Genomic DNA, 26,705 nt, shown 5'->3' with positions numbered 1-26,705 from the left:
TCATGTGAATCTTGTTTTGTTTTGTTTTGTTTTAACTTTTCTTTTCAAAGTGTGTTTGTGTGGGTGATCTTTTTTTTTTTTTTTTTAATCACGTGGTATTCATTTTATTTTTCTCTTAAATGATGAGTCGCACGTCTTGGGTATGTGTGAGTTCTCTGAGGAGGCACAGATCCATAAATGAAAATGTCAGCGGAGTGCAACATGATTAGACAGATTACTGTTCATATTTCTTTACCATGTGGTAAAGGGGGGTTGGTTTGGTAAGGTACCTGGGTATAATGTGCTAAGATCGATTGTTTATTAATTTACTTACTCAATGATTGATATTTTATTCGCGCACACCTTCTAAGATTACGAAGTGCTGTAGATAACATTTCGGCTCTCTTACGGAATCACACGACTGTGACCAATCAAGCTTTGTTAGTTGTGTCAAACGGAAGCAAAAACTACATTTACCATGCTACGTTTATAATGTCTTATTTCCGGTCCTGCGCGGTTTCTGGAGCGGATTGGAACCCGGAGTCAGGATTCAATAAATGTGTAGACGTTTGGAAAACAGGTAATCACTTTAAATTCAACTTGTGGGGTTTTTGCATGTATGATATTTAGTTGCTAATGTCACAAACATACCGATTTCTTGCATAACATTGGCGAAAAGTGTCAAGGTAGATATTTTCACGGTGTTTTGACATTCAAACATACTGGCTCCAGATGAGTGTTGCGTCTCCATTCCATCCGCCATGCCGATTGTTCTTTGTTACATTTGCATTGCTGAAAGAGACCGACCAAGCTGAGATCGGAGTTAAAACCCGGCTACAGTTTGAAATCTGGTGGAATCCCGGATCCCCTCGCCACTGGATCATGCTATTGTGTACCCCTTCTGAGGTTTTCCTACTCTCTAGGTGTAGGCTTCCGTGTTCATAATTAAGCAACATTTATGAGAAGGTCTAGTTATCGTCGTCGATGGATGTCATATTGGTTAGTTAACAAGCCACTAATCTAGAGAAGTGATAAAGCGGTGCTGTGTTATGTCACAAAACATAACAATCGGTGTAATGAATTAAAACACTAAACTCTCTTTTCTCCCTTCTCGTTAAAAGTGGGAAAGAGTCATTGGGTTCTTAGAATGTGGTGCTGAATAAATGATCTAAGGAGCAGTTGGCCCATCTGTATAACCTCCTGCAGCAAGGAGTATGTGATATTCCGAAAATTATTCTCGTGTGAATCTCTGTTATTATTCGTTATGATTAACGGTGCTCTTTTTCTTCCAAGAAAGTCGACTACTTAACGTAAAGGATAAACAACAAATACTAGCAAATGATTGCGAAACAGTCTAAGTTTCCAGTACAACAGTAACTGGTATATTAAGATGAATGACATGTCTTCATGTTCTTTTATTTAGATTGTCAAAATGACAGAGCAGACACCAGATGAGTATTTCTGTAAGTAAACACAAGGTGTTTTTTTTTTCCTTCTTCTCACACAAGTTGTACTAAACCAAATCTTATATCTCAAGGTTTTATTTGTGCGTGTCTTTGGGCTGAAGAGGTAATCCAAATGTGTTTGTGTGAGACTGTGTGATACTGCTCTTTGTCAGTTATTTATATTCTAAAACCTTTGTTCTGTAGGGTGTGAAGACTGCGGACAGTACCATAATTCCGAGTGTCCTGAACTTGGGCCTGTGGTCACTGTTAAAGACTCATTTGTCCTGAGTCGGGCCCGGTGAGTGAGGGACGCGCTCGGCGAGACACCTCGATTGTTTTGATGCTGTCCATGGATAAATGACAATTGTAGAATCAGCTGTATGTGCTGATGTCAATCCAGATGATGTCAAAACTTTTCTTCGTGAAAGGGCTCGGATCTGAGCAGTAGTAGTACAGTTGGAACGCTCTCATTAGAGTTGCATTTATCTGCCGTAAAATCAATATTGATGCACCGCAAAGCTCCACATTCCATTTTTGTTTTCAGGATTTGTATCAGCCTAAGACAAAATTGAACAGTCCAGATATGTGAAATATTGATGCCGTTTGTCACAGTAACCATATAATGTTTCCTCTGTCATTCAGGTCATCTCTGCCTGACAGCCTGGAGATTAGACAGACCCCTGAAGGGAAAGAAGGGGTTTTTGTGCTCAAACGTCTTGTGAAGAGAACCCGCTTTGGCCCCTTTGAGGCTAAGAGAGTGCCTCACCTGGACAAAGAGGGGTCGTTTCCTTTAAAGGTGGCTGTGATAACGTAACATTAAGATGAATGTAAACTTCTTGATTTGTCTGAGATTCACTCTCCCTCTTCATTTCCCTTACTTCTGTGCCTCTGTGTTCAATAGATCTTCACTAAGGAGGGGCCGGTGATCTGTTTCGACACGTCCAATGAGGAGGACTGTAACTGGATGATCCTGGTGCGACCAGCTTCTGATCACAAGCACCAGAACCTCACTGCCTATCAGCAGGATGATGAGATCTACTTCAACACCTCCCAGGTGACTTACTGAAGAATATATGATCTTGTTGTTTCATGTTTATCAAATATCACGCATCGCATTGTAGTATGTAGATCCATACACCCCTCAAACAACATTTTGGCTTTTCTCTGGGGTTTAAAAAATTGCCATAACCTGCTCTCATGAACGAAATAACAGAGGATTACCCTCATTCCAATACGATGCTGAGCGGGTTTTGTTTCACATATATTAAATAAATAAATCACACCACCGTTCCTCCCCAACCCCCCATTAATATTCACTCAATATAAGGAATGTTTTTTTTCTCCAGGATGTACCTCCAGGATCTGAGCTGAGAGTCTGGTATGGGGCCTTCTATGCCAAAAAGATGGAGAAGCCTGTGTTAAGGCCCCCGGTCTTGCCACCTCCAGCAGGTAAGGGCTTTCATCCTCGTTAACATTTGTCCAGGTTTGTCTTATGTACAGCCAATCTGTCTCTTTATTGAGACTGGGTTTGTTGGAGGAGCGTAGTCATGATAAGGCTACTCCGTGTTTTCACAGAAGTCACCTCCACCAAGTCCGGGGACCGTCAGGTCCAGACAGGGTCAACAGCGGGCCCGCTGACCGGAGTGAGTGACACAGGTAAGTCGCAGTACCCAGTAGGGGAATGGTTGGTTATTTTTTTTAACAGGGGGAGGGTGGCCTAATGATCACTGATACTTCTCTATAGAGTATCAAGGGGGATGACAGGTTAACATAGGGGATGCGTTTTGGTCATTTTGCTAACGAGGGGGATGGCGCCCCTCCCCCTCATCCCCCTACAAATCATCTACTGGCTGTACCCATTACTGGACAGATTTACCCAAATAATTTGCATGTGAGCATTATTTGCTTATTCAAAGATGCCTCATTTGTATGGTTGACTGTAAGGGATAAAAACAATTCAATAAAGGAATAAACGCAAATGTAATGCGTGTAGTACATGTAGAATGACGGACATCAGCTCAGACATGGACTCAAGATTCTATTTAGTAAATTTCATTGGCTAATTTAAAGATCACATTATATAATCTCTCACATTCACAGTAAAATATCATCCTTTTTCCTGTGCCATGTCTCTGTCTCAGACCACATGCTAAGTCACCTGCAGCAGATGAAGACTGTAACACCTCCACCTTCAGAACAAGCTGTGTCGCAGGAAACCGGGCCTGGATCCTCTGATAACGCGGCCAACGCTAGCGTCACTCCTACACAACCGGAGCCCAAAAGAAAACCCGGCCGCATACGAAGAACAAGGGCGCTGAAACCTGGGGTTACTGCTCCAAGTGAAACCAGCAAAGGTCAGGAACATGCTCTCTACTCCCGAATGACTTTAGGTGAAGATACATTCAAATAAAAATCAAATAACCTTTATTGGGCCTTTTTTTTTTTTTCTCCCTATCACCAGAAGTTCCTTCCAGCGAACCGGATGAGCAGGCCCTCAGCACCGTGGCCCCAGACTTGGGGCTGACCGTGTTGGATGGTCAAGGTCTCGCGGTTGGGTCAGATGACGTGCCTGCCAAACTTTCGCGGGTACCCCGTGTTCTCATGCCCTCTGGAAGGTAAGGACAGACCCAAGATCCTTTTTATGGGTACATCATCACCTCAAGCTTCATCTGGTTTCCCGTGTCCTTTTATTAATGAATCACACACGTACTGCAGCTTGTCCAGACAGGGAGGAAGGATAATTAGCCTAGTAGAGTTTTGTTAATATGCGAGTGTTTAGACACCGTGTTCGAGCATCACTTTGAGGATTAAAGAGATAAAAAGAGAAAAGTCGTGCGTGAAGTTCATTTTTTGGTTTTGTCCCCGTCGTCTTTCTCCGTAGGCCCGGGATGAGAAAACGGTTTCTCCGTCAAGGTGGAGATCATAAACGAGTCTACCAGTGCAGTCTCTGTAACAAGGTGTTTCAGAACAGCAGCAACCTCAACCGTCACATTCGCTCCCATGGTAACGCCACCTCCGTCCACGTATCGCCGACTCCCACTCGTTATTAACACTCTCTGTGTTTCGGTTCTGTTTTATTAAGAATAATTCACAAATGTAGTTTGGCGCTGTGCTACAAACCCACTCAACTGAATGTTAAGCTTTTCTCTGTACGTGTCTTGCAGTTTTGGGGGTGGGGGCATTTTTGTTTTCTTTAGGGTTTTTTTTCGGTGAATGCTTTTCCTTTTTAGCGAATGTTGTTTCCTTGGACTCTCGTAGGGGACAAGCTCTTTAAATGTGACGAATGTGAAAAGATGTTCAGTCGTAAGGAGAGCCTGAAGCAGCACATCTCCTACAAACACAGTAAGAATGAGGTAACTGAGGCAACACAGACATTTTGGCTAACGCACTCACTGTTCGCAATGTGTCCATTAAGATTTCATCACTCTCTCACTCTCTCTCTCTCTCTCTCTCTGTGCGTGTGTGCATGTGTGTCTGTATATGTGCATTTCTCCTCAGCCGGACTTAGAGTACAGGTACAAATGCACTACTTGTGAGAAGTCCTTCCGGGTGGAGAACGCCTTAAAATTTCACAACTGCAGGACAGGTGGGCTGTTCAGTTTATCCTCTACATGCGTGTTCATGTTGTGTTATCATTCATAAACAGCCGGTCATAAGCCCATTGAGAAAGTGTACCCAGCCATGCTAATGTTTTCTGAGGGTTTTTTTCTGTTTTTCTTTTCTCCCCACTTTGCTTTCAGATGACAAGACATTCCAGTGTGAGATATGCTCGCGCTTTTTCTCCACTAACAGTAACCTGTCCAAACACAAGAAGAAACACGGGGAAAAACTCTACTCCTGCGAGATCTGCAACAAAATGTTTTACCGCAAGGATGTCATGCAGGATCATCACCGCCGCCACGTCATGGGTGGGTTTGACTGACGCCTTGTCGCCGGGGCGTGCTGTGCTCTGCCGCAAAATACATCAAGCAAATTACCTGTGTGTGTGTGTGTGTGTGTAAATGAGTCCAAGCACCTTCTCAAAGGCAAACTATACATCATCTTGCCAAAGTACCGCAGAACAAATTCAGAAGGTGGCCTTCTGTTTACTCACAACGTGTTTGAGAACATAATCGTTCTAGCGCGCGCCTCCTTGACCGGGCAGATGGTCGCAGGGCAGCTGCTCTCAGAACGCTACCTGCTGTCACTAATGCCTCTCAGAGCCTCATTAACTTTCTCTGCCCTCTGCTTTAGTATGTGTTTATCATTATGTCAGCGCTAATGGCATTTACCGTTACTGCTGCGCTCAATCCATAGGCCCAAAGAGCATGAAGAGAGAAGAGCTGGAGGCCAACGGAGAGGAAGGAACCAAATACAGGAAAGAACCCTCAGCCTGTCCCATTTGTAACAAGGTAAGCCTAACCCCCCCACCCCTCCGCGGCCTTAATCAGAACCATGTGAACGTGTTTGAAGTAGCGGAGAACGGGCCACGTTTTCTGGAGCGAACCGCCTGCGGGGCTTTGATCCGGCCCAAAACCAACAAGAAGATCTCCTTCAACAAATGAGACTCCTGAGGAGAAGCGAAACAATCGCAGCAGATGTCAGATCAGGGCTGGAGGAAAGTTGGCGGGCTGATATCTGAAAAAAATGTTAGACCAAGAGTGACACAGTCTTACACATGTAGTGTAAGTCAGTAGCTGAATGTTTTTATGCTTGTAATGGGTCAGCTGACTTCCTGCTTGATGGGGTTTTTTTGTGTGTGTGTGTGTGTGTATGTGTCGTCGAAGGTATTCTTTATAATAAATCTGTGTTTGCGTGTTTCTTATCAAGGTGTTCTCCTGCCGGAGTAATATGAATAAGCACCTGCTGACTCACGGGGATAAGAAATACACCTGTGAGATCTGCGGCCGCAGGTTTTTCCGCGTGGACGTCTTGCGGGATCACATCCACGTGCATTTCAAAGTAAGAGATTTCTTAGAAAGTGATGCAAGTTTGTTTAAGATTCTAGCCTCTTTTTTTTCTTTCTTTCTTTTTTTTTTTTTTTTTGTTCCCGGAACCATATTCTATGCGCAAACATGAACAGGCATGTGCGGTCAGGGTAGGCAGGGCCTACCCCTGTGATAAATTTAATCAAATTAACCATACAACAAATTCAAAACAATATATCAAAATCTCACTCTTGTTAAAAGCATGCTGTGTTATAACATATTTTTAATGATATTTTTATATCCTTAAACTTCTAAGAGCGATACATCATATATAGCGCACAAGCTTGCTCACTTTTGCAATGGGAACAGTAGGCTCTGCTTTTTTCAGAGATGCCTTTGTGAATTTCGGAGTTTGCGCCTGCGTATTGCGTAGCTTCAGGCGAAATCAACGGACGAGGAAAGGCACTGCTTGTGGCAGGAGTGCGAGCCAATCAGATCCGTCAAAGTGCTAAACTGCTATAATGTCATAGATATTTGTGCTATCGATAAAGCAAGCTAGCTCGTTTGCATTTGAGCTGCTTAGCTACACTTCAGAGCGAAATCATTAATGTCGACCGTCGTACGTCTTCAGAGTTTTAATGAACTGGATTACCAGCAAAAATGATTTGTGTTCTTTTCAGGTAATGTTTCAGCATTGTTTACAAATAGTACTTCATAACTGCTGTTTGTAGTGACCACAGTTAAATCCACAATGCTTTGAGAGCCCTAAGGAAAGGCAATGGTGTTACTTAGTCATTTCACAGCTATCAAAAACAGTATAAAACAAGAAAAAAGTACTTCATATATATTTTGACAATATTTTTATTTAGGTTTTGATTTGATATGTAGTTCAGCCTGGGGGTCACAGTATTCTAGACTTCTGTGGCAGTTAGAAGAGTTAAGAAGGATCATATTGTTCTAAAACATTAGAAAGCACAGAAGGATGTCATGTGGATTTGTGAACGTTCACTGCCTACCCAGTCACTGACCTCATCGCACATCACGGAACATGACTGTGGTGTGTCTTACATGAAGCTGTTTGTTTCTAATGTTGCGTTGTTACCTGAGATCCTAGAGTAAATAAAACACTGGGTGTGTGGTAACTTGACCTGTCACATAGTTAGTGATCGGTATGAACCAAATCCCTTGACCATTCATTAGTCTGGTGTTGTTTCAGGCTTTGCACTTTTATTATGTGAATTCCTGTTTTCATATTGATAGGATCGAAGTAAATGTAACCCTTCGTAAGATTGGTTGTCTTTTCCGTCACTCATTTTCAGGACATTGCCTTAATGGATGAGCAGGAGAGGGCGGAGTTTATCAAGAAGATTGGCATCTCAGTGGATGACAGTGAAGGAAACTCTGATGATGAGGATGGGAAGGATGACCCTGAGCATCATAAGTACAGCTGCAAGAAGTGTCAGGTGGGAGCGCAAAAAAAAAACTCACGAGTCACAGAGACCGCTGACCACGCCTTGTATTGACATAGAACTAGTAATATGAATTCTGTTATCTGGAAACCTCGGGCATAAAAATTGCATAGCCATGGAGAAAATAAATGAACTCATTTCGTACATTCAGAATATTTTAACGAAAGAATAGCCAGTTGTGGGGTTTTTTTTTTTTCCTTTGCTGTATCATTTTTCTCCCTCTCCTTTTTGAAAAGGTGACCTTCGCTAAGGGGCGGGACTACCTGAAGCACATTATGGACATGCATAAAGAGCGAGGTTACGGCTGTATCATCTGTAACCGCCGCTTTGCTCTCAAAGCCACCTACAATGCCCACCTGGTCATCCACAGAGAGCAGCTCGTGGACCCTGCTGTGCAGAGGTCTGTGTGTGTGTGTGTGTGTGTGTGTGTGTGCGTGCGCGGGCAGGCATGGATATCCCTCTTTGCTGGACATGAATTGCAGAGGATGAGATGACTAATCGAACGGTGACATTCTCCTAGGTACATTCATCCATGTGAAATGTGCGGCAGGATTTTCAACAGTATCGGAAACCTGGAGAGACACAAGATCATCCACACCGGTGAGGTCCCCTCTCTTTTCTCCCTTTTACACGCACTTTTACATGTGCCTTCAACTTTCTGTTCATTTGAGGTCAATGAACAGTACTCAGTAATAAGGCAGTCGTGTTTAAGGCCAGACCGCCACCTGTTCAACATTACATACTTTTAAGCTCTATCTTGGTTTTCTGTTTACAAGTATCTTAACCCTAAAAGATTGTATAAAAGGCTCCTCAAGCATTGACTTAAATGAATGACTGGCTAAAGGCATCTTGGTTAGTTTCCCTCTCTAACACCGGCTGCTGAGTAATGGATCTGTTTGACGGATATAGGAGTGAAGAGTCATAGCTGTGATCAGTGTGGGAAGTCTTTTGCCAGGAAGGACATGTTGAAAGAGCATCTGAGAGTCCATGACAACATCCGGGACTTCCTGTGTGCCGAGTGCGGCAAAGGTGAGAACGGCGGCCAGCCAGGACTGTTGTAAACGGACCCTCACCAAAACCACACTCTTCGTAAGATGACGAGGGCTGATTTTTCACATCGATATATGTGACTTTCTAAAAAAAAACAACAAAAAAAACAAAGGTGTATCTTCTCATTTTTGAAATGTCTCAAATGTTCAAGAAAAATCCTCAATTTTTATAGCTTATTCAAAGGTCTTCTTTTTGTTGTTGTTCTTAAATTCACCGTTACTGTCTCTCTTTTTTTTTTTTTTTTCTTTCAGGAATGAAAACAAAACACGCCCTAAGGCACCATATGAAGCTGCACAAAGGTATAAAAGAATACGAATGTAAGGAGTGCAACCGCAAATTTGCCCAGAAAGTGAACATGCTGAAACACTACAGGAGACACACAGGTGAGAGACCATCAAGCATTTCTCATCAGAGGCTTTTCAGAAAACCGGTCACATCAGACCTACGCCCCCCCCCCCCCCCCCCCAAATCTTCAGTACTGCACACTGCTTACATCTCCCTTTGTCTCCCTTTTGTATACTCGCATATTTGGGTTTTTTTTATCTCACAGTTGGTAAGGATAAAAATTTCATTTACCCCTGGAAATGAGTATCAATCATGCTTACAGACAAAATCCTCACGGATTAAGATATGATTTGACTCAGCGACCGAGTTAATGGCGATTAAAAAAAAAACTTCAAAAGGTGTTAAGGCAGCTTCCAGAATGTGGCTTTGTTTTTTTGTTTTTTTACCACCGGGAAACTTTCTTAATATAACAACGGGGAACTCTGACTCATTTGAATGCGTCCGTCAGATGACTTGTGAACTGTACGTGTTGCATGCGTGATGAAGCAGTTCCAGAGGATTCTGGTCATGCTAAAGTTTTGGCATGTCTTGACAGGCATAAAGGACTTCATGTGTGAGCTGTGTGGAAAGACTTTTAGTGAGAGAAACACCATGGAGACGCACAAACTAATACACACAGGTACACACCAAACCCTGATTTAAAAAAAAAAAAAAACATTTTTATACACAAGATTAATGGCTAAAAAGTATGCAGTATCAATTTTTCATTTAAATGTTAGTGTTTCTCCGTAATAGATACCAAGGTTGTCCTGTAGAAACCAACGACTTAAGGATTTCATGTGTAAGCCAATTAGTCTGTTGTCATGCACCATCTGGTAGACATGGGTGTCTGTTTGTACGTCCTGTCTGTGAATATAAGTGTGTTTTCATTTCTTTAACATGAAATCATACTGATCTTTCTTTTTTTTTTGTCTGGGGACAAACAGTCAAACGTTCTCATTTTCCTGCTCTCTCTCTCTCTCTCTCTCTCTCTCTCTCTCTCTCTCTCTCTCCATCTCTCTCTCTCTCTCTCTCTCTCTCTCTCTCCATCTCTCTCTCTCTCTCTCTCTCTCTCTCTCTCTCTCTCTCTCTCTCCATCTCTCTCTCTCTCTCTCTCTCTCTCTCCTCTCTCTCTCTCTCTCTCTCTCTCTCTATCTCTCTCCATCTCTCTCCGTTTGTCTTGCCATCCACAGTGGGGAAGACGTGGTCATGCGCTGTGTGCGATAAGAAATATGTGACGGAGTACATGTTACAGAAGCATGTGCAGCTGACTCACGATAAGGTGGAGGCCCAGAGCTGTCACCTGTGTGGGACTAAAGTCTCCACCCGCGCCTCCATGAACAGGCATATGCGCCGGAAACACCCTGAGGTAACTGGTCGGGTCAGCGCTCAATACCAACCCGAAAACTACTCTCCACACAGCGGACCACACCCTGGCTTTTGAAAAATCTCATCTCATTTACACTCTATGTTTACACTGAACACCACAGTGCTGGATATGAGGGGTTCCACACCCAGAACTGAACCCTCATACAGCTGAACTGGAGCATGTGCAGGCTTATTGGCCCAAGAAATGAAATGACTTGAGATCTTAACTCATTTACACACTCTCTCCCTCTCTTTCTCTCACTCTGTCTCTTTTCTTTTACTAAAGGTGGTACCCGTTAGAGTCAGTGACTTCGACAACCTCCAGGAACCGTCAACTGTCGATACTTCAGCAATCGATGCATCATCCATTAGCATTGTGCAGGTAAGTTTCCCTTACGACTGTCTTACTGTGTGTGTGTGCGTGTATGTATGTATGTATGTATGTGTGTATGTATGTGTGTGTGTGTGTGTGTTTGTTCATCCTTGGTGACTCCTCATCGCGTTCTCAGCCCACACTATCTCTGGATAAGGAGCCTCTCTCGGAGGAGAAGACTCAGAGGAGTGGACGTCCTCCTAAGAAGAAGCAGAAGCAGCAGCCGCTGGAAGAGCCCCAGCTGTCCGACTCGGATGAGTACTCTGACTTCACCGGTAAAGGCCCGGATTTTTCCACGGCGGTTGGGGACGAGACTAGCTCAGCTGTGCAGAGCATTCAGCAGGTACCAATTCCCTGGTCTAACATTTCTCAAGTAAAAATCTGAGAGGGTGATTGTATAAAGCATCATGTTGGAGTCGAGCTCGCCAGTGTTGGCTGATTCTTGCTTGGATACTACAGTGCGTTACTACGCTAAATTCTTCAGTGCTACATAGGTAATGAGTGGGTCTTCTAATACGCAGGTTGTAGTGTTGGCAGAGCCAAACGCCCAATCAGCACCGTCTCCCTCCAGTTCTGTTGGGCTGACCAACATCACCGTGACACCCATCACCACGCCTGCGCAGGCGCAGTTTTCCAGTCTGCAGCCCGTTGCCGTGGGCCACTTGACACACGCCGACCGTCCCCTGACCCTGGACAGCTCCATCCTCACCGTGACCTTCGACGCGGTCAGCGGCTCGGCCATGCTCCACAACCGGCCCGCCGACCTCCAGCCGGACGGGGGCGGAGCCCCGAGCGCCGCCGCCCCTCAGTCCGTGGCCCATTTCATCAACCTCACCACCTTCGTCAACCCCATCCCGCACCCGCTGGAGCAGCCCGCCCTGACCGCGTGGAGGTCCGCCACTCCCGCGGACGGAGCCCACGTCGCCGCGGCCATGGACGGATCCCAGCCGAACCCCCAAGATCCTCAAGCCCAGGCCATCACGCCGCAGCAGGTTCCCCAGCAACCGCAGGCTCCTCCGGAGCAAAGTCAGCCAATCCAAGCCCAGGCCCCGGAGCCCTCGCCACAGCAGCCCACGGCAACCCAGCAGATGTTCAGCTACTGACAACAGATGGTTCTCCCGTTGCTCTGAGGTCCACAAACTACAGAAGGGGCTGAGGGGTTAATGAATCAGAATGGGAGAAAAATGATGCTGACTTGAACCCTGAGTTTGGGGTTGCATATTGTGAAAAGCAGTGATTTGAATTTCATCTTTAGAGAAGTTGCTAAATAATTCTTCGGTGGAAGTCCGTGGACAGTAGCTGCGTTTTCACAGTCTCCTTAAGAACCGAGATGCATCCCCGCCTCGCGACGACATTCCACGAGTGCCATTAGATCAACGGGAAATTCCAAAACATAAAACACGGAGAGAAAGTCATATTGTCTTTTTTTTCTTCCCCTAATACATGATCAGGAACTATCCCTGTCATGCCTTTGTGAAAGTTCTTGTTTCCTCATTCTGTTTTGTTTCTTTTTTTTTTTTCAAACTGTTGACATAAAGATGAGGAGTAATGTATGTTAAAAAAAAAAAAAAAAGAAAAGAAAAGAAAACATACAACTGCATTACATTGAGCTGTGATTCATGAGAGAACTGAGCAATCATGAGGGAAAAAAAAAACAGTGTCAGTTGATCGTAGACCAAAGCTGGAGTTGTTTCATGTTGGAATGCCTTATTCGCAATGTGATGAAATTATGCATGCACTAAAAGAAAAAAAAAAAGAAAAAAATGTGAAATGTTTCCCTTTTTTAGATCGAAAAAGCAAAAGAAATATATCTTGGTATATGTATGTATGTATGTGTATATATATATATATATATATATTGTACCAAGTATGAAGAGTTTGATTTGATCTGATGTACTGCTGTCCTTGTGTAGCCACAAACAAGAGCATATGTTACCTGCAGAAGAATTCTGTCCGTTGGAAACGAAAAGAGCCTTTTGCACTTGGTGCTGTTCTGCATGGTGAACAAGAGTACTTGTGGGTTTTATTTTGAGCATTTTCCATGTCTTAGTAATGCCATTTATTTGTTTATTTTACCATTGTCAAGAATTTTGTCTATTTTTTTAATCAAGTGCCCTAAAAGTAGGAATTATGTCAAAAACCATTACGTGTAAAACCACTGAGAGACGATACAATGATATTTTTTTTGTTTGTTTGTTTGTTTTTGTTACTTATATGTCGTCGTTAATTTCATTGCTTCTTTTAGAACTGAGGAATGTCTGTTCTTAGTCCTTCTGACGTTAGTGTCTGTGAACTATTGGGCCTAGTTGGAAGATCTGAGTCGGCATCAGATTACTGTACCTGATTACGTAATCCAGGTGATGTGCTGTTATGATCTACATGAAATATATTAAGTGCTTTTTTTAGATGTAAGAATTCTTTGGAACAGTCTGAATATTAAAGGTAGGTTACATATAATTTTATATTAGATAAAATTAGGTTGCATATAATTAGTTTCATATTAAATAAATCACATTGATTTTTTTATCTGAAAAATGATTTACATCGGTTACCTTGGTTTTCATTTGCAAAAGGATACCCTTACTTAAAGCATTCCGACCTGTTTTTACATAAATGCCCATGCTTGGCCAGCAGGGGGCACTCTGCACACACAGACACATACACATACACATACACATACACTAACTCAAAACATGCCAGCTATTTGAATGATGGAATTGTACAAATTGTATGACAGTGATTCAAAGGAAAATAGACAAAAGTAGATGAATATATATTTACTCAAATCATGAACAAACACTCAAAGGCATTTAAATGACCTCATCTTTAACTGTTAAGTACAACAAATTACTCTCGCACAATCATTTTTGTACTATATATTTGGGGTGGGGAGCTGGTTTCATTTAGAAAACTTTAATAATTGCAGCCAAATATGTTATGAAACTGTTTCTGTTTCTTCAAACACACTTGTAAATAAGTATACAACTTGTTGTGCTAACTTACCTCAGAGTCAAAATCATCAACCTAATGGTTTTAGTCTTGTTTATTTGGGAATCCGTTTACATTTACAAGTCATTCCCCGCCCCATCTCTGTGTATGCAGAGAACAGCATTGTCACCTAAAACGGTTTTGCTAATTTTGGGTCCACACCCTCAGCTGCTGTTTACATGAACAGTTAGTACCTTACCGTTGTAACTTTGAATTCTATGGGCTTTTGCCTTGAAGTGTGGACAGCAGGTGTCACGTCTATTTCTCAGATGCATTTCAAAAGGAATGAGTTGTTACTCTTTACAGGCAACTCCCGTTAGATCCATTCAGCAATTGTTTTTCACGTGGAAATTTTGTAATCACTTTTGTTTTTGTTGTTTGGTTTTTATCACTTCTTAACATAAGCAGCCAAAAATTCACAAGAAAAGTAGAGAAAATAAAAACAACTTGTGATTTGTGAAATAAATGGAGGAACAGGTATATGTTTTACTGCTGCATTTGAGTATTAAAGTGTATTTTTTATATATATGTATATATATATATCAAAGATCAAAATCTCACTTAGTGTGTTCAGCATCAGACACTAAGGTTTGGTCTAATGCTTACACGAATGACCTTGTTAATCCTACTATATGTTTCAGACCTGTGTAACTTTAGTAATGAATGGGGTTAGTGTGATTCAGAGGTGAATGCGCACATTCCTCACTAGGGTCATTTTTGCTGTATCACATGACGAGTCATTCTTAAACAATGCCAGGGAAGGGTTTTTTTTTTCACTCCCGAGGGAGTCTGAGGGTATTTGGAGATGCGCGGTGATCTTGGAGAATGAGGGGCTCCTTCTGATAGCTCGCATTCCATTAAGGTTGAATTGCAGTGGGGGTTTTTTGGTTTTTTTTGTATGTGTTGTCCATAGTTTACAGAAGAAAGACGAGAAGACCTGTGCTTCAGGCTTAGAGAGGGACAGTGGAGAAGGGACAAAGATTACTAAACATTCTCAGGAGTGGCTTAACACTGTCTGGCAGATTCAGGAAATGATGTCACTAGCTTAGGCCCCGCCTTCTTATACCTGGCTGGAGGGAAGGGCCAGACAGAAGTTAGTCTGACACACAGAGGGGGAAAAAAACAAGGAAGAACTCAGTGGAACCAGGTGTGTGGGTGTTCAGCTAGTGTTAATGTTGAATTAAATCAAAAGGGAGAAAAAGAGGATTTTAACACCAATAAACCAGTAGTATTTTTTCAAAATGGATGTTCAGGAGAATTCCCCAGGAAGAATGGGGCTTTTGAGGACCTTTGACTCGTCTGAGTTTGGCAGCTGGGAAAAGATAGGCTCCGGTGGATTCGGACAAGTATACAAAGTACGACACGTCCAATGGAAAACATGGCTGGCCATCAAGTGCCCTCCAAGCCTTCATATGGATGAAAAGTAAGCTGCTCTTTTACATGTTCCTTCTTCTCTCTCGCCGCTTAGACTTGAAGAAGAACATTGTGTATGTGAGAGCGTAACAGTGTGTCTCTGTATATGTGTGCGTGTGGGAGAGAGTGTGTAAAAAGAAAGTAGTTAGTGGAGTTAGATAACCTATCTGTTGCGGGGCAAGGGAAAGAGTTTGTTTTTGTGATATGGAATCATGTAACCTCATGTCATATCAGCCTGGTTGTGAGGTACTTGAAAATTCTAGAAAATGAGACACATTCTTTTTTAAAACAGCTTATGTAACAGAAAGTGAGGATTGAAGACACAGTAACTGTACTTTGGCACAACTCCTGACTCATTGCTAAAAATAGTTTTATATCACCATGAGACTGATGAAATAATGGTTTCCAAATTCTTTTGTAAACTCACTATGTGCTTAAGTGAGAACGTTTGAAAATCACAGTTCCTTACTTGAATGTTAAATGTTCACTGATGTTGTATTGCCTTGGGACATGACTATGTGTCAAATGACTCCAAAACCAATTTGGTTCTTAGTAAATCTGCTCCATAAACATACACTGCTGACTCACTAAACTGATGTAAAATGGAACCCACCAGGAGGTATCCACTAATATCTATATCAAAGCCTCCAGCAAGACTCCACAAGCACCGCTTTGTCATGCCTACTCATGTTCAGTGCATGTCTTAACCTTTACCCTTTAGAATAATGAAAACACAGTATAGTTTGGACTTTCTAAGAAACATCTCTATGTTTTTTTTTTTATTATATGTTACACATACATGCATGTATACTGTGTTGTGCTGGAAATGAACAACTCAACCCAAAGGGGAAAAACACACACACACACACACACACACACACTCACATAATTTATGTGGTGTGTAATTCTGACTCATTTGATTTGTGCAAGTCCATGCTCATGAAAGGCTGAGCCATCTTTACGTGCGTCTAGTCAGGTGCTGCCGTAGTTCTGTGATCTCGATGTTATCTGAATGGTTGATATACACTTTATTCACGTAGCTTAGCCTTTACCTGTCTGTCGTCTGTGTGTGTGTGTGTTTAGGGAACAGTAATCATGTTGATCTGAGTTCCGCAAAATGTTCCCACCTCTGTTTAAAGCACACGCCTGTCTCTTTGTGGACATGTCTTCGCTCTTAGTCAGTCCCACCTGGAAGCCGCTGTGTCTCTCAGAGACAGAGTACGTACCTGCTTGTTTTAGAGTGGAAGGTTCTAGAGACACAGATTTTGCAGTGGTTTTATTTTTTTTCTCATGTATTTATTTATTTTGAAGTCTGTACCATGAACACATCATGCAAATCCATTTATCCACCACTTAACTGTCAACCTCCGCTTTTATATTTTTATATGTGTTTCTTTTTAAGGCCTTTATTTTAAAGCTTTCTTTTTCTGTAACTTTTAGCTTGATTTTGGTGTCTACAACTAATATAGTTGCGCATTTAATTGATAATGCCAGTATTTGAGGAGACTGTTATTATATGGAACTAAATGAAGCTATACCACATCACCGCTTCCCTTTTTACTGTGTTAGGTTAGCATGAACATCCTCTTACACTATGAGTTATCCGTCTTGGGGCAGTGGCTGACCAGGTGGCACACCACGCCTAAGCGTCATATCTGTGACTTTTGACATGATAGGTGTCCGTCGATGTTAATTGCGAGAATCAGTTATCTTGTCTGACTAACCTTTTTTTTTTTTTTGTCCTCGAGACAGGACAAACAGGATGTGATTTGCTCTGAACTCCTCTTCCTGTCTGATAAAAAAAAGAAAAAGAAACATGTTTGGCCAACTAGGTAAACACATGGTAAACCAGGAAGGTTATTGGTTGGGATCGGCACTTCTGAGAAATGAGAAGTGCTTTTAAGTTACGTGCAAACAACTCTATTTTTCCGCCGATGTCACATGAAGTTACGTCGGCCCTCCTGATTTAATCTTTCACCCGGTAGTTTGCTTAGTGTTTATCATCACCCTTGCGAATTGTTCACCTTATAACATTTAAAAGCGAATTTACGTCAACTGTTTCAAAAAAAAAAAAAAAAAGAACATTATAGGATCTTTGTAGGATAAGCCTGGTCAATATAACCTCCACTGACCCTTATCAAAACAGGCCATCAGTCCCCTGCATCTGCAGGGTAAATACATTTTCATTTGCCTGCTCCCCCCAAAACGGTCTGTAAACTCCCAATGCTTGCTTTGTCTGATGGGACTGCACAAAGTGGCTGAGCCAGTCTAACTGGGTTGGTTTTTTTTTTTTTTAAACGAAGAGCCATTGTCTGGTACTGAGCACGGAACACCTCTCCATCTCTCTTTCTTTCCTTTCCTTATCCTCACTTTGTCCCTGACTCTTTATTCCTTTTAGTGTAGCTTTCAGCATTCCGAGGAGTCTTCACCCTTATCAAATTTCGTCTTCTCAAGTATTCGCGAGTTAGGTACAACGGAGTATAAAGTATTTACCTTCTGGAATCCTGCCAAAGAAATAGCATTTACTGTCTATTAATCAGTGGATGCTGTCCAACCAGTTTCCAAAAAAAAATATCCATTACATAGATTTATGAACATTGTAAATATATTGTGCTTTTCTGTGATTTTTTTTTTTTCCTTCATCAGATCATGTTCTTTTCTGAAATGCGTGGTTTTGAAAGATGAGTGAAAAGCTGCTAGCACAGCAGTATTTTCATGGTAACAGTGCTAAACAGAGTCATGCACAAATGCTTTGCATGAGTTATTTCACTCTTATCCCCACTGACATCACTCTTAAGTTATCATGTGAGCGTCTGTATGAAATTCTATCCGCTAGGTTTTCAGATACGCACGCTCATAACAGAGTAGACAGACTCGGCTTAGCGTTCCCCTTGTCATGTCCTCTGCGAGGTCATTTAAGAGGTTACGCCATATGAGCGCTTTTATTGGGCTAACACTGATAGAGAAAATTGTGCAAAGGTTGTGTAAGTCTGCTGGGAACAAGAGACCTGCTCATGCTTGGCAGACTGTCTCTGGAATTCTATTAATGTCTACTTCTGACCAGAGCAAACCCTCCAAACAAACAGGACATACCTAAGGGCCTTTGTCCTCGAAAAGTCACCAAATACCCAGTGGACACTCATTGATTTACACCTGTTTTTTTTTTTTTTCCTCCAATGATATTTGAGTGAAAGCTATTTCAACAATTTTCAGGATGCACATTCATATTTAGGAGAGAATTTTCCTTCCAGTGATGCAATGTTAATTGTTGTCTAAATACCTCCAGGAGTATGACTGAGGCAAATGATAAGTGATAACAGGTTTGGAAAAGTAAAGGTGTATATGCAGAATGAATTCTGTTTGTTGTAGACAGTGACACTTTTATTGATTCTTCTGAGACTCGTATAAGAGCTAAGAGATAATTTCAGCTCCCTCCTCCTGACAAAGACTTAGCTCAGCAGCTTGCGTTGTTAATGACTGACAACCCCCCCCCCCCCCCCCCCCCCCCCCCCCCCCAACACAAGTGAAGTCATAAATTACTCAGCTAAACCACCAGCACACTCCTCTGTAAATTTAACTATATGTTCTTCTACAGATATTTCTTCACTTAATCTAATTTCACTATGGTATTCTGATCACTACAGAGAACGCACAGAGCTTTTGGAGGAGGCTAAAAAGATGGAGGCAGCTAAGTTTCGCTACATCCTTCCTGTATATGGAATCTGCGAGGACCCTCAAGGCCTTGTGATGGAGTACATGGAGACAGGTTCCCTGGAGACGCTGCTCGCCTCCGAACCGCTACCGTGGGAACTGCGTTTCCGCATCATCCACGAGACAGCGGTGGGCATGAACTTCTTACACTGCATGAACCCGCCCTTGCTCCACCTGGACCTAAAACCTGCTAACATCCTGTTGGATGCACATTACCACGTCAAGGTGAGCCTCAGACGGCGACGTTTCAACTAAAAGTTCTGAATCTCGTATGACGACGTTTCTCAGCCTTGTTTCTGGAGGCCCACGGCACTGCACTTTCTAGATCTTTTCCTGCTCTAACACACTTCATTCTGCTCAGTTGTCAAGCCCTTGATTAGCTGAGGCAGGCGTGTTGTAGAAGGGAGAAACCTAACAGGAAGCACCTCCACAGGCATGACGGAAACCTCTGCTATGAGAGACAGGCTTTGTCTGTATGGATGTGGGCAGTTCATGTTCAACTTGATATGGTTTTCTTACGAACACGGTAACTGTTTCCGGTCTGCTAGAATGACACGCTCTTTAACAGGTGCCAATGATATATAGTAAAGGTGCCTGTGGACCTTAGTCTATAAAATACTGATAAAATGGAGTCGATCGTTTTTAACCAATGTAAAAGAGCCGAAGGTAAAAAGATTAAAAAATTTGAAATGAATCCCCCAGTGTTGTTTTCATGTTCTGAGTTGTCAAACAGCTTCAGATCATGTCTTCCTGGAGATCCTAAAAAGATTTCGCAAGCTTTCATGGGAAGGGTGATGGGTGTCGTTTTTCCTTCGTGGAGTTCATAATTTTTTTATTTTGAAAATGCCTTGAGGGCAAAAAGTTTTTCCCAGGGATTATCCCATTTATATCCAACCTCCATATGGATGAGTAATGGAAGGGCAGGAGGAGGGGTGGGAACTCACTGGGCTGTATTGAAAAAGCTAAATGTAAACATGTAGCCCGGGCCAGTCCGAACAGGCCGATCTCCGGCTCTGTTGACTGGCGCGAACCCGCCCACATCAGCCAGACAGCCAGGGGCCCCATCCAGCTCACCTGGCACCCGCGGGGTATGGCACTTCACAGCTTGCCTGCCTGGAACTACACTTTACACCCTCTGCACGCAAGCCCTTCTCAACCCGTATTCTCCAAAGTGCTTTGACATTCAAATTTCAGATGATTCAGCGGTATTGCAATAATTGTAATGCATTTGATTGTTTTATTCAATGCATTTCCCATCTCACTTCAGTGACTCATCCTTCGTGCCAAATGGAAACCCTAAGTCAAAGGCTATAGTTCCTTAATCGAATCTTCCTCTCCCTCCTTTCCATAGATCTCTGACTTCGGTCTGGCGAGGTGGAACGGCTTATCCAGGAACGATGATATTAGCCGTGATGGATTCTGCGGCACCATTGCTTATCTTCCCCCAGAGAGAATCATTGAGAAAGACAGGATCTCTGACACCAAGCATGATGTGTACAGGTAGGCCTCGTTTTTCAGGCGTTTGGCTTCAGTGTGAGATACTTAAGTCACCGTGCTTTTCTATACTTTTTTGTTTTGTGGTCATGTCATCTGTTTGACGTTTTGGATTATTCTGTTTTCAATGTGTAGTTCAGACAAAACACGTTTCAAGTAAGATTGGTGTCCTTAATCAAATCGAACAGAATTGTCTAACTTTTGCTTTTTTTTTTTTTTATCTCGTTCTAGTTTTTCAATCGTCATCTGGGGAATTCTTACACAGAAGAAGCCATATCAAGGTAAGACGTCAGAAAGTCGTTTTTTTGTTTGTTTGGTTTTTTTTTGTTTTGTTTTGCTTTGTTTGTTTTGTTCTTTTTTTGAGCCCTGGCCTTTTTCATAGTGACATTGAGAATTTTGGGTGAAAAAAACACATTTCTCTTGAGTAGACAGAGTATGTGAGACTTATTAGAACACAGCGTGAGTTTATGCATTCAGTAGTCTGTATGATCCAGGCACGATTATTCTGTTTTTTGGCACTACGCCACGTGTGCAAAATCCATCTTCAGCTCACTGGAAGGTGACACACTTACATTTCAGAGTTTTCTTCCCGCTTAAACGAATCTTTTAAAGTCTTGGCTTTTGAGTAAATATTTACTTACTGCACTTGCTCACCTAGATAGTTCTATTCAGCTGAAATGAAGTAAAATGATGGCTTGCATGCCAGGTGGACGTATCTGAAGGCATTTGCTCGTGAGGGCTGTGTTTGTTTACCTGTTAGATTCCACGGCCGGTCGACAAGGGCAGGCTGGCAGATGGAGAATTTTTCCCATGAATATCACTTTCCATAGTGGCGGTTAGAGCAATTTGTTACAAGAGTTAAGAAAAAAAAAACAGTAATCAAAGCAAAAAACACATAATTAGCAGTTAAAGCTAGGATGGCACCTGAGACCTAACCCACCATATCAAATTTCTTTATAGTGTCTTATTGTTACAATTAAAGATAAAATTACATAAATATGTCTGATTTATATCACCAACCCATATTGTCCCCGATGTAAAGAAAAGAAAAGAGAGTAAAAGTAAAGAAAAGTTTTTTCTGTGTTGACAAAAGTTTATCAGTATTCTCCCCAAATCTTTTCTAATCTGCTTAAATCTCTTCTAATCCAGTCAAAATCACGTTTTCTTGTCTATCCGTGAAACGCGGGAATTTCGTTGTCTCGTTTTTCAGCGATACATAACTAAGTTTGCGAAGACCGGTGCAGGAGGCATCATAATTTGTTCATAAACGATCTTCTTTTTTTTTTTTTTATTTGCTTTCTGACCCACAGGAGAGAACAACATCTTGCACATCATGGTGAAAGTAGTGAGAGGGGCTCGTCCGGAGCTGAGCTCCATACCCCGCAGTCGTCCCCAGGCCTGCGCAGGCTTCCTGGCCCTCATGCAGAAGTGCTGGGCACATTCACCTGAGGCCAGGCCCAGTTTTCAAGGTGAGCGCTTGGTTCCCTTTGTCAGTTATCAGGCTGTAACGGCAGTGACATTGAACACTACCTGTGTCACGGTTTATGACGCTGAACGACAAGCAGTGATAACATGTCACAGAAAAGGCGTATTATATGTTTAAGCTGTTTAAAACAGCAGCTTTAAAGCGATGTTGACTCTGTCAAAAACAGTCTTTGTGTTCTGGTGTCTTGCTAAAGTCGGGATGAATGCGTAAAAAGTGAATTTATTTTATTTTGGTAACACCACCGCAAGGGAAAGAGCATCGTTTTAAGTATGAGTCTGACATCATAAAAGAACCTTTCTCTTTCTCCACAGATATCACATCAGAGGCTGAGGATCTGTGCTCCAAACCTCAGGAGGAATCTAGAGCATCGGTATCTGAACCAGACCCAGAACCAGAACCAGAACCTTGCAACTCCTGCAAGGCCCCAGGACCCGGTGATCAGGTACAACCAGAACACACCAGTAACACTTTTTTTCATTTCTCACCTCCTTCGCTTCCCTCTCTGTTAATCATTTATTCCTCCTTTTATTTATCAAAAATATCCTTGCCATCGCCCCCCCCCCCCCCCCCCAATCCTTAACATTTTCCTTTATCTAAATATCCTAATATCCAAAACCTCATTTCCACCTCTTGTACGGCACTTCTGAGAGTTCTTCTTAAAATCACTTATCAGCCATGTATCAACCATGAATCAGCAAGTTATCGATCTCAGCGCTTGACTGGAGAGTCAGGAAACGGTGTGTTGTGAATGAACACTCTGTTGTCTTCATGTTCCATAAACCCTCGTAGATGAGTGATGAAATGTCTGAGATGTGACTGTCACACTATTGTACTTCAGTCATTAAGCAACACTTTGGAATTTGTTGTGGTGCTCAGGAAGCACGTACAATGGATTTTTTTCTTTTTATGTATGTCTGCAACAGTATTTTAGTTCAGATGGAGAATGCTGTCCGGTTGCATTGTTTAACTACTGCTCCTTTAGGGGAATACCTGGTTGTCCGTTTATGAGAAATGATGTAAACTGAAGCGTGTGTTATGGTCTGTGGCCAGTGATTCATTAACCAGCCTGCACTCCATATCTGTCCCTGAGTCATGCTGTAGAATTTTCACTCGAATGGCTTTGTTTTTTTGTTGAATTTATTTTGAACCATTCGCGTGAGAAGTGCCTATTTCATTCAAGCTGTGTGTAGCTATCAGAAAATTTCAGTTTGTGCAGAGGGTTTTTTGTTGTTGTTGTTGCTTCTACTTCAACAGATGACAAATGAAATTCTGTTTAATTAAGACTGTCGCTGCACTTTGCCCACGCAGGAACAAAAACCAGTGAGGCCAAAGTCGGCCATGTTACCGGAGAAAGACTACAGTCTGTCAGAGCTGCTGAGTCAGATTGACTCAGGCATATCTCGCAGCTTCGACCGGGTGAAGGAAGACTACTCCCAGTGTAAGGACAACACCAGCAAGAGGTTGTCAGGGATCTCTTCTGTAGACTCAGCCTTTTCCTCCCAGGGGTCCATAACCCTGTCCTTCGAAAAGGAAAACGCCTCCAATGGTAAGATTCGATAAGATAAGAGCCTTTTGACTTCGATTCATTTTAGAAAACCTACGGACCTCAAAACTGCACATACATCAGAAGAACAGAGGGATACTTTCTGAAAAGTGAACTAGTCACTTGAGCACTCCAAACGTTAGTTGTGTTGTATGTAAAAGAATAATGGATTTTCCACCACCCTAGCTCAGGTTTTTTCATTGTTTGTTTGTTTGTTCTGTCTCTGTGCTGTTTAGACTCATGTGACCTGCAGCGAAAGAAACTGTGTGAGGCTATTCGCACAGAGGACATAGCCAAACTGATGAAGATCCTGCAGCCCCAGGACGTCGACCTGCTTTTGGAGGGCGGAGGGAGTCTGCTTCACTACGCTGTGAGCCTGGCCAATGAGGAGGCCATCAAGTTCCTGTTGCTAAACAACTGCAACCCCAACCTCCCCAACGCCCGTGGCGCAACCCCCCTCCACTTAGCTGCCGAAAAGAAGCTGAAAGGCGTGGCCGAAATTCTGCTGAGCCGCAAGACGACCAACGTCAACGCCAAAGACGAGGACCAGTACACGCCGTTGCACTTTGCGGCCCAGAACGGGGACGAGGCGCTGACCCGTCTGCTTCTGGACCGCAACGCTTCCATCAACGAAGCGGATTCCCAGGGTCGCACGCCAACGCACATTGCCTGCCACCACGGCCAGGAGAACGTGGTGAGGGTGCTTTTGAGTCGCGGGGCCGACGTGCGCGTGCGCGGGAAAGACGACTGGACCGCCCTGCACCTGGCTGCTTGGAAAGGCCACCTGGGAATCGTGAAGCTCCTGGTGAAACAGGCGGGCGCCGACGTGGACGGGCAGACGGCGGACGGACGGACCCCGTTGCACCTGGCATCCCAGAGGGGCCAATATCGTGTGGCGCGTATCCTGGTGGAGCTGGGCGCAAACGTCCACCTGACCTCCGACGGCCTGCACAGTCCCCTGCACGTGGCTGCCGAGACTGGCCACACCAGCACCTCGCGACTCCTGGTGAAACACGGAGCAGACATCCAAGCCAGGACCAACCAGGGCTGCACCGCCCTGCACCTCGCCGCTCAGAACGGACACTTGCCCACGGTCAGAATGCTTTTGGAAGAGGGCGCGGATCCACGCAGCGCCAACCGCGCCCTTCGCACCGCTTGCCACCTGGCTGCGGACGGAGGTCACTGTGAGGTCATCAAAGAGCTGCTCGGTAGTTTCCCTCAGGCGGCCCACATGCAGGACGAGAGCGGTTTCTCTCCGCTTCACCTGGCCGTGCAAGGGGGCTACACGGACGTTATCTGCCTGCTGCTAGGTCACGGCGCGGAGCCTGCTCCTCTCTCTCCTCTCTCTCCCGGCTCCGCCACCGAAAACGCTCTGGGAGCCGACGAGGAGAGACAAAACTCAAACAGCATCAAACGGCTCCAGAGAAAGGTGGTCATCCTGAAACTGACAGAGCATGAAGCCAATGACCCCCCACAGGACGCAACCAATTCTCTTTGTGCGTCTGCACCCTGCTGAAAGAGGAGGTTAATTGTAGAATCTTGTTAAGAATGGACTCTGATACAGGGCAAGGTGTAGAGGGGAGAATCACAGAGCCAGCTATTCTGTGTGACTTTATGTATATAATGTAATTTGGTCATGGCAGGCAACATGTAATTCATATTGTTATCTTTAGGTGCTTTGGGCTTGGGTACAAGCCTTTTTCCAATATATTAAAAATGTTCTCTGATTGGACAAACATTCATGTATATACATTTACACTGTACATAGAAAAAGAAATGAACTGTTTTTTTTGTTTTCCTTTTCAAGTTCTTCCAAATATGTTATCTTAAGTAACTTTGACCTGTCAAGATTGTTATTCATTATTTGACTCATTGTTACCAGACCTATGACAGATGATGTAGCCGCTGTCTCTAAGTATAATATTAGATTGAGAAATCTTTGAATAGGCCCAGCTCAAATTTTGCTGAAGATGAAACAGGCAAACACGTTGTTCATGCTGAGTTTCATGAATCAACATTCTTCACAGTGCCCGTACTGTCGTGAGGGCAACCCCCCACCCCCCCACGTGCCAGGTAGTGATTTTTAGCTCTTTGTAATGATGTTAAAGCTAATCCTTTCATTATGAGAGCTTGGTTTTATCCTGACAGACATGATGTATGAAAGCATTTGGCTCATTCCATGGGAACGGCCCCTGGGGGGGATCACAGGTGATGGTTGAGATGGAAATAAGAGGAGAGCGATAATGTGCCTTCACTTTCGGGCTGTTGAGTAATTCATCAGACCCGGCCTAATCTTTTCATCACTGTTGAAACCGCGGTGCTATGCCTTCCCCGACGCCAGGATGACTGTGGCTTTCATAACATGCTACGTTAGAACTGTGAAGCACCAGCAGAACAACCAGAGCCAGTTATATGCTTGAGTTTAGGTACTTTTTTTTTTTTCTTTTTGGAGTTTAATTGACTTGTGAACTCTGCTTACTGAGAGGTTTTGTTGCTGCGTGCGTGCGTGTGTGTGTGTGTGTGTGCATGCATGTGCGTGCGCGTGTGTGTGTGCATGTGCGTGTGTGTGTGTGTGTGTGTGTGGTTGATTGAGTTTGTTGCGATTGCACTGAACTCTCAGTCACATTAAGCATAAAACTATTCTCTGTTTCTGATATTCAAAGAGTCTCTGACATCCTTTTTTTCATAAAGCTATATTGTCTTTTTTTGTATATAAATGTTGTTGATCATGTAGTCAGTGTTTGCACAGTTTCACTTTTTGTATTTGATGGAAAAGTAAAGTACATTACTTATATATATAAACTGAGCTGACTGTTCTTTTACACATTATAAATAAACAAAACTATCCCGAACTTTCTATGTAGCACTAACCATATGGACTGGGACAAAAATATAGCCAATTCTAATTACATTGTTATCTGTTTTCCTTTTTTCACTCAGATATTTAACTGATCAAAATGAATGAAAAATATCGCATGTATCTAAAACCATAGTCAGAGGTCTGGTGACAACACAGTGGATTTTCTCCTTCCTCTCGACCAGAGAGAAGGTGTTAATATTCTCCAACAAATTAGTCACTTTAACAGCCAGGGTTTTCCAGATCATGTCAGAAATCCAGCCCAGCACCCTCACGTGAGACAGAGACACAATTCAGA

At 43.1% G+C, this 26,705-nt stretch overlaps 2 protein-coding genes across 4 annotated transcripts; both read left to right on the top strand.

Moving 5' to 3' along the window:
* Window positions 1-1,411: 1,411 nt before the first annotated feature.
* prdm15 (PR domain containing 15) lies at window positions 1,412-12,018 on the top strand. The gene is made up of 24 exons (XM_030792232.1): window positions 1,412-1,442; window positions 1,629-1,722; window positions 2,067-2,220; window positions 2,326-2,478; window positions 2,771-2,873; window positions 3,000-3,080; window positions 3,566-3,778; window positions 3,886-4,039; window positions 4,306-4,427; window positions 4,683-4,777; window positions 4,923-5,010; window positions 5,165-5,332; window positions 5,721-5,815; window positions 6,234-6,365; window positions 7,651-7,794; window positions 8,037-8,200; window positions 8,321-8,400; window positions 8,710-8,829; window positions 9,102-9,233; window positions 9,731-9,814; window positions 10,368-10,543; window positions 10,829-10,924; window positions 11,052-11,258; window positions 11,437-12,018. The coding sequence occupies exons 1-24, from the start codon at window positions 1,412-1,414 to the stop codon at window positions 12,016-12,018; spliced, it is 3,468 nt and encodes a 1,155-aa protein (XP_030648092.1).
* A 3,007-nt stretch (window positions 12,019-15,025) lies between these two features.
* On the top strand, window positions 15,026-25,328 carry ripk4 (receptor-interacting serine-threonine kinase 4). 3 transcript variants are annotated; one of them, XM_030792803.1, is made up of 9 exons: window positions 15,026-15,050; window positions 15,157-15,326; window positions 18,961-19,252; window positions 20,379-20,527; window positions 20,753-20,802; window positions 21,832-21,990; window positions 22,319-22,449; window positions 23,316-23,553; window positions 23,787-25,328. In XM_030792803.1, the coding sequence occupies exons 2-9, from the start codon at window positions 15,175-15,177 to the stop codon at window positions 25,064-25,066; spliced, it is 2,451 nt and encodes an 816-aa protein (XP_030648663.1). In that variant the 5' UTR covers window positions 15,026-15,050; window positions 15,157-15,174; the 3' UTR covers window positions 25,067-25,328. The 3 variants fall into 3 exon arrangements, with proteins under 3 accessions (XP_030648663.1, XP_030648664.1, XP_030648662.1); XM_030792804.1 differs by having other exon boundaries at window positions 15,026-15,326; window positions 22,319-22,441; window positions 23,329-23,553; XM_030792802.1 differs by having other exon boundaries at window positions 15,026-15,326.
* The last annotated feature ends 1,377 nt before the right edge of the window (window positions 25,329-26,705 follow it).

The sequence above is a fragment of the Chanos chanos genome, chromosome 15 (genome assembly GCF_902362185.1).
Source record: "Chanos chanos chromosome 15, fChaCha1.1, whole genome shotgun sequence".
NCBI classification, from domain to species: Eukaryota; Metazoa; Chordata; class Actinopteri; order Gonorynchiformes; family Chanidae; genus Chanos; species Chanos chanos.
The sequence above is the reverse complement of the archived record's forward strand: the minus strand, read 5'-3'. Positions and strand labels throughout refer to the sequence as shown.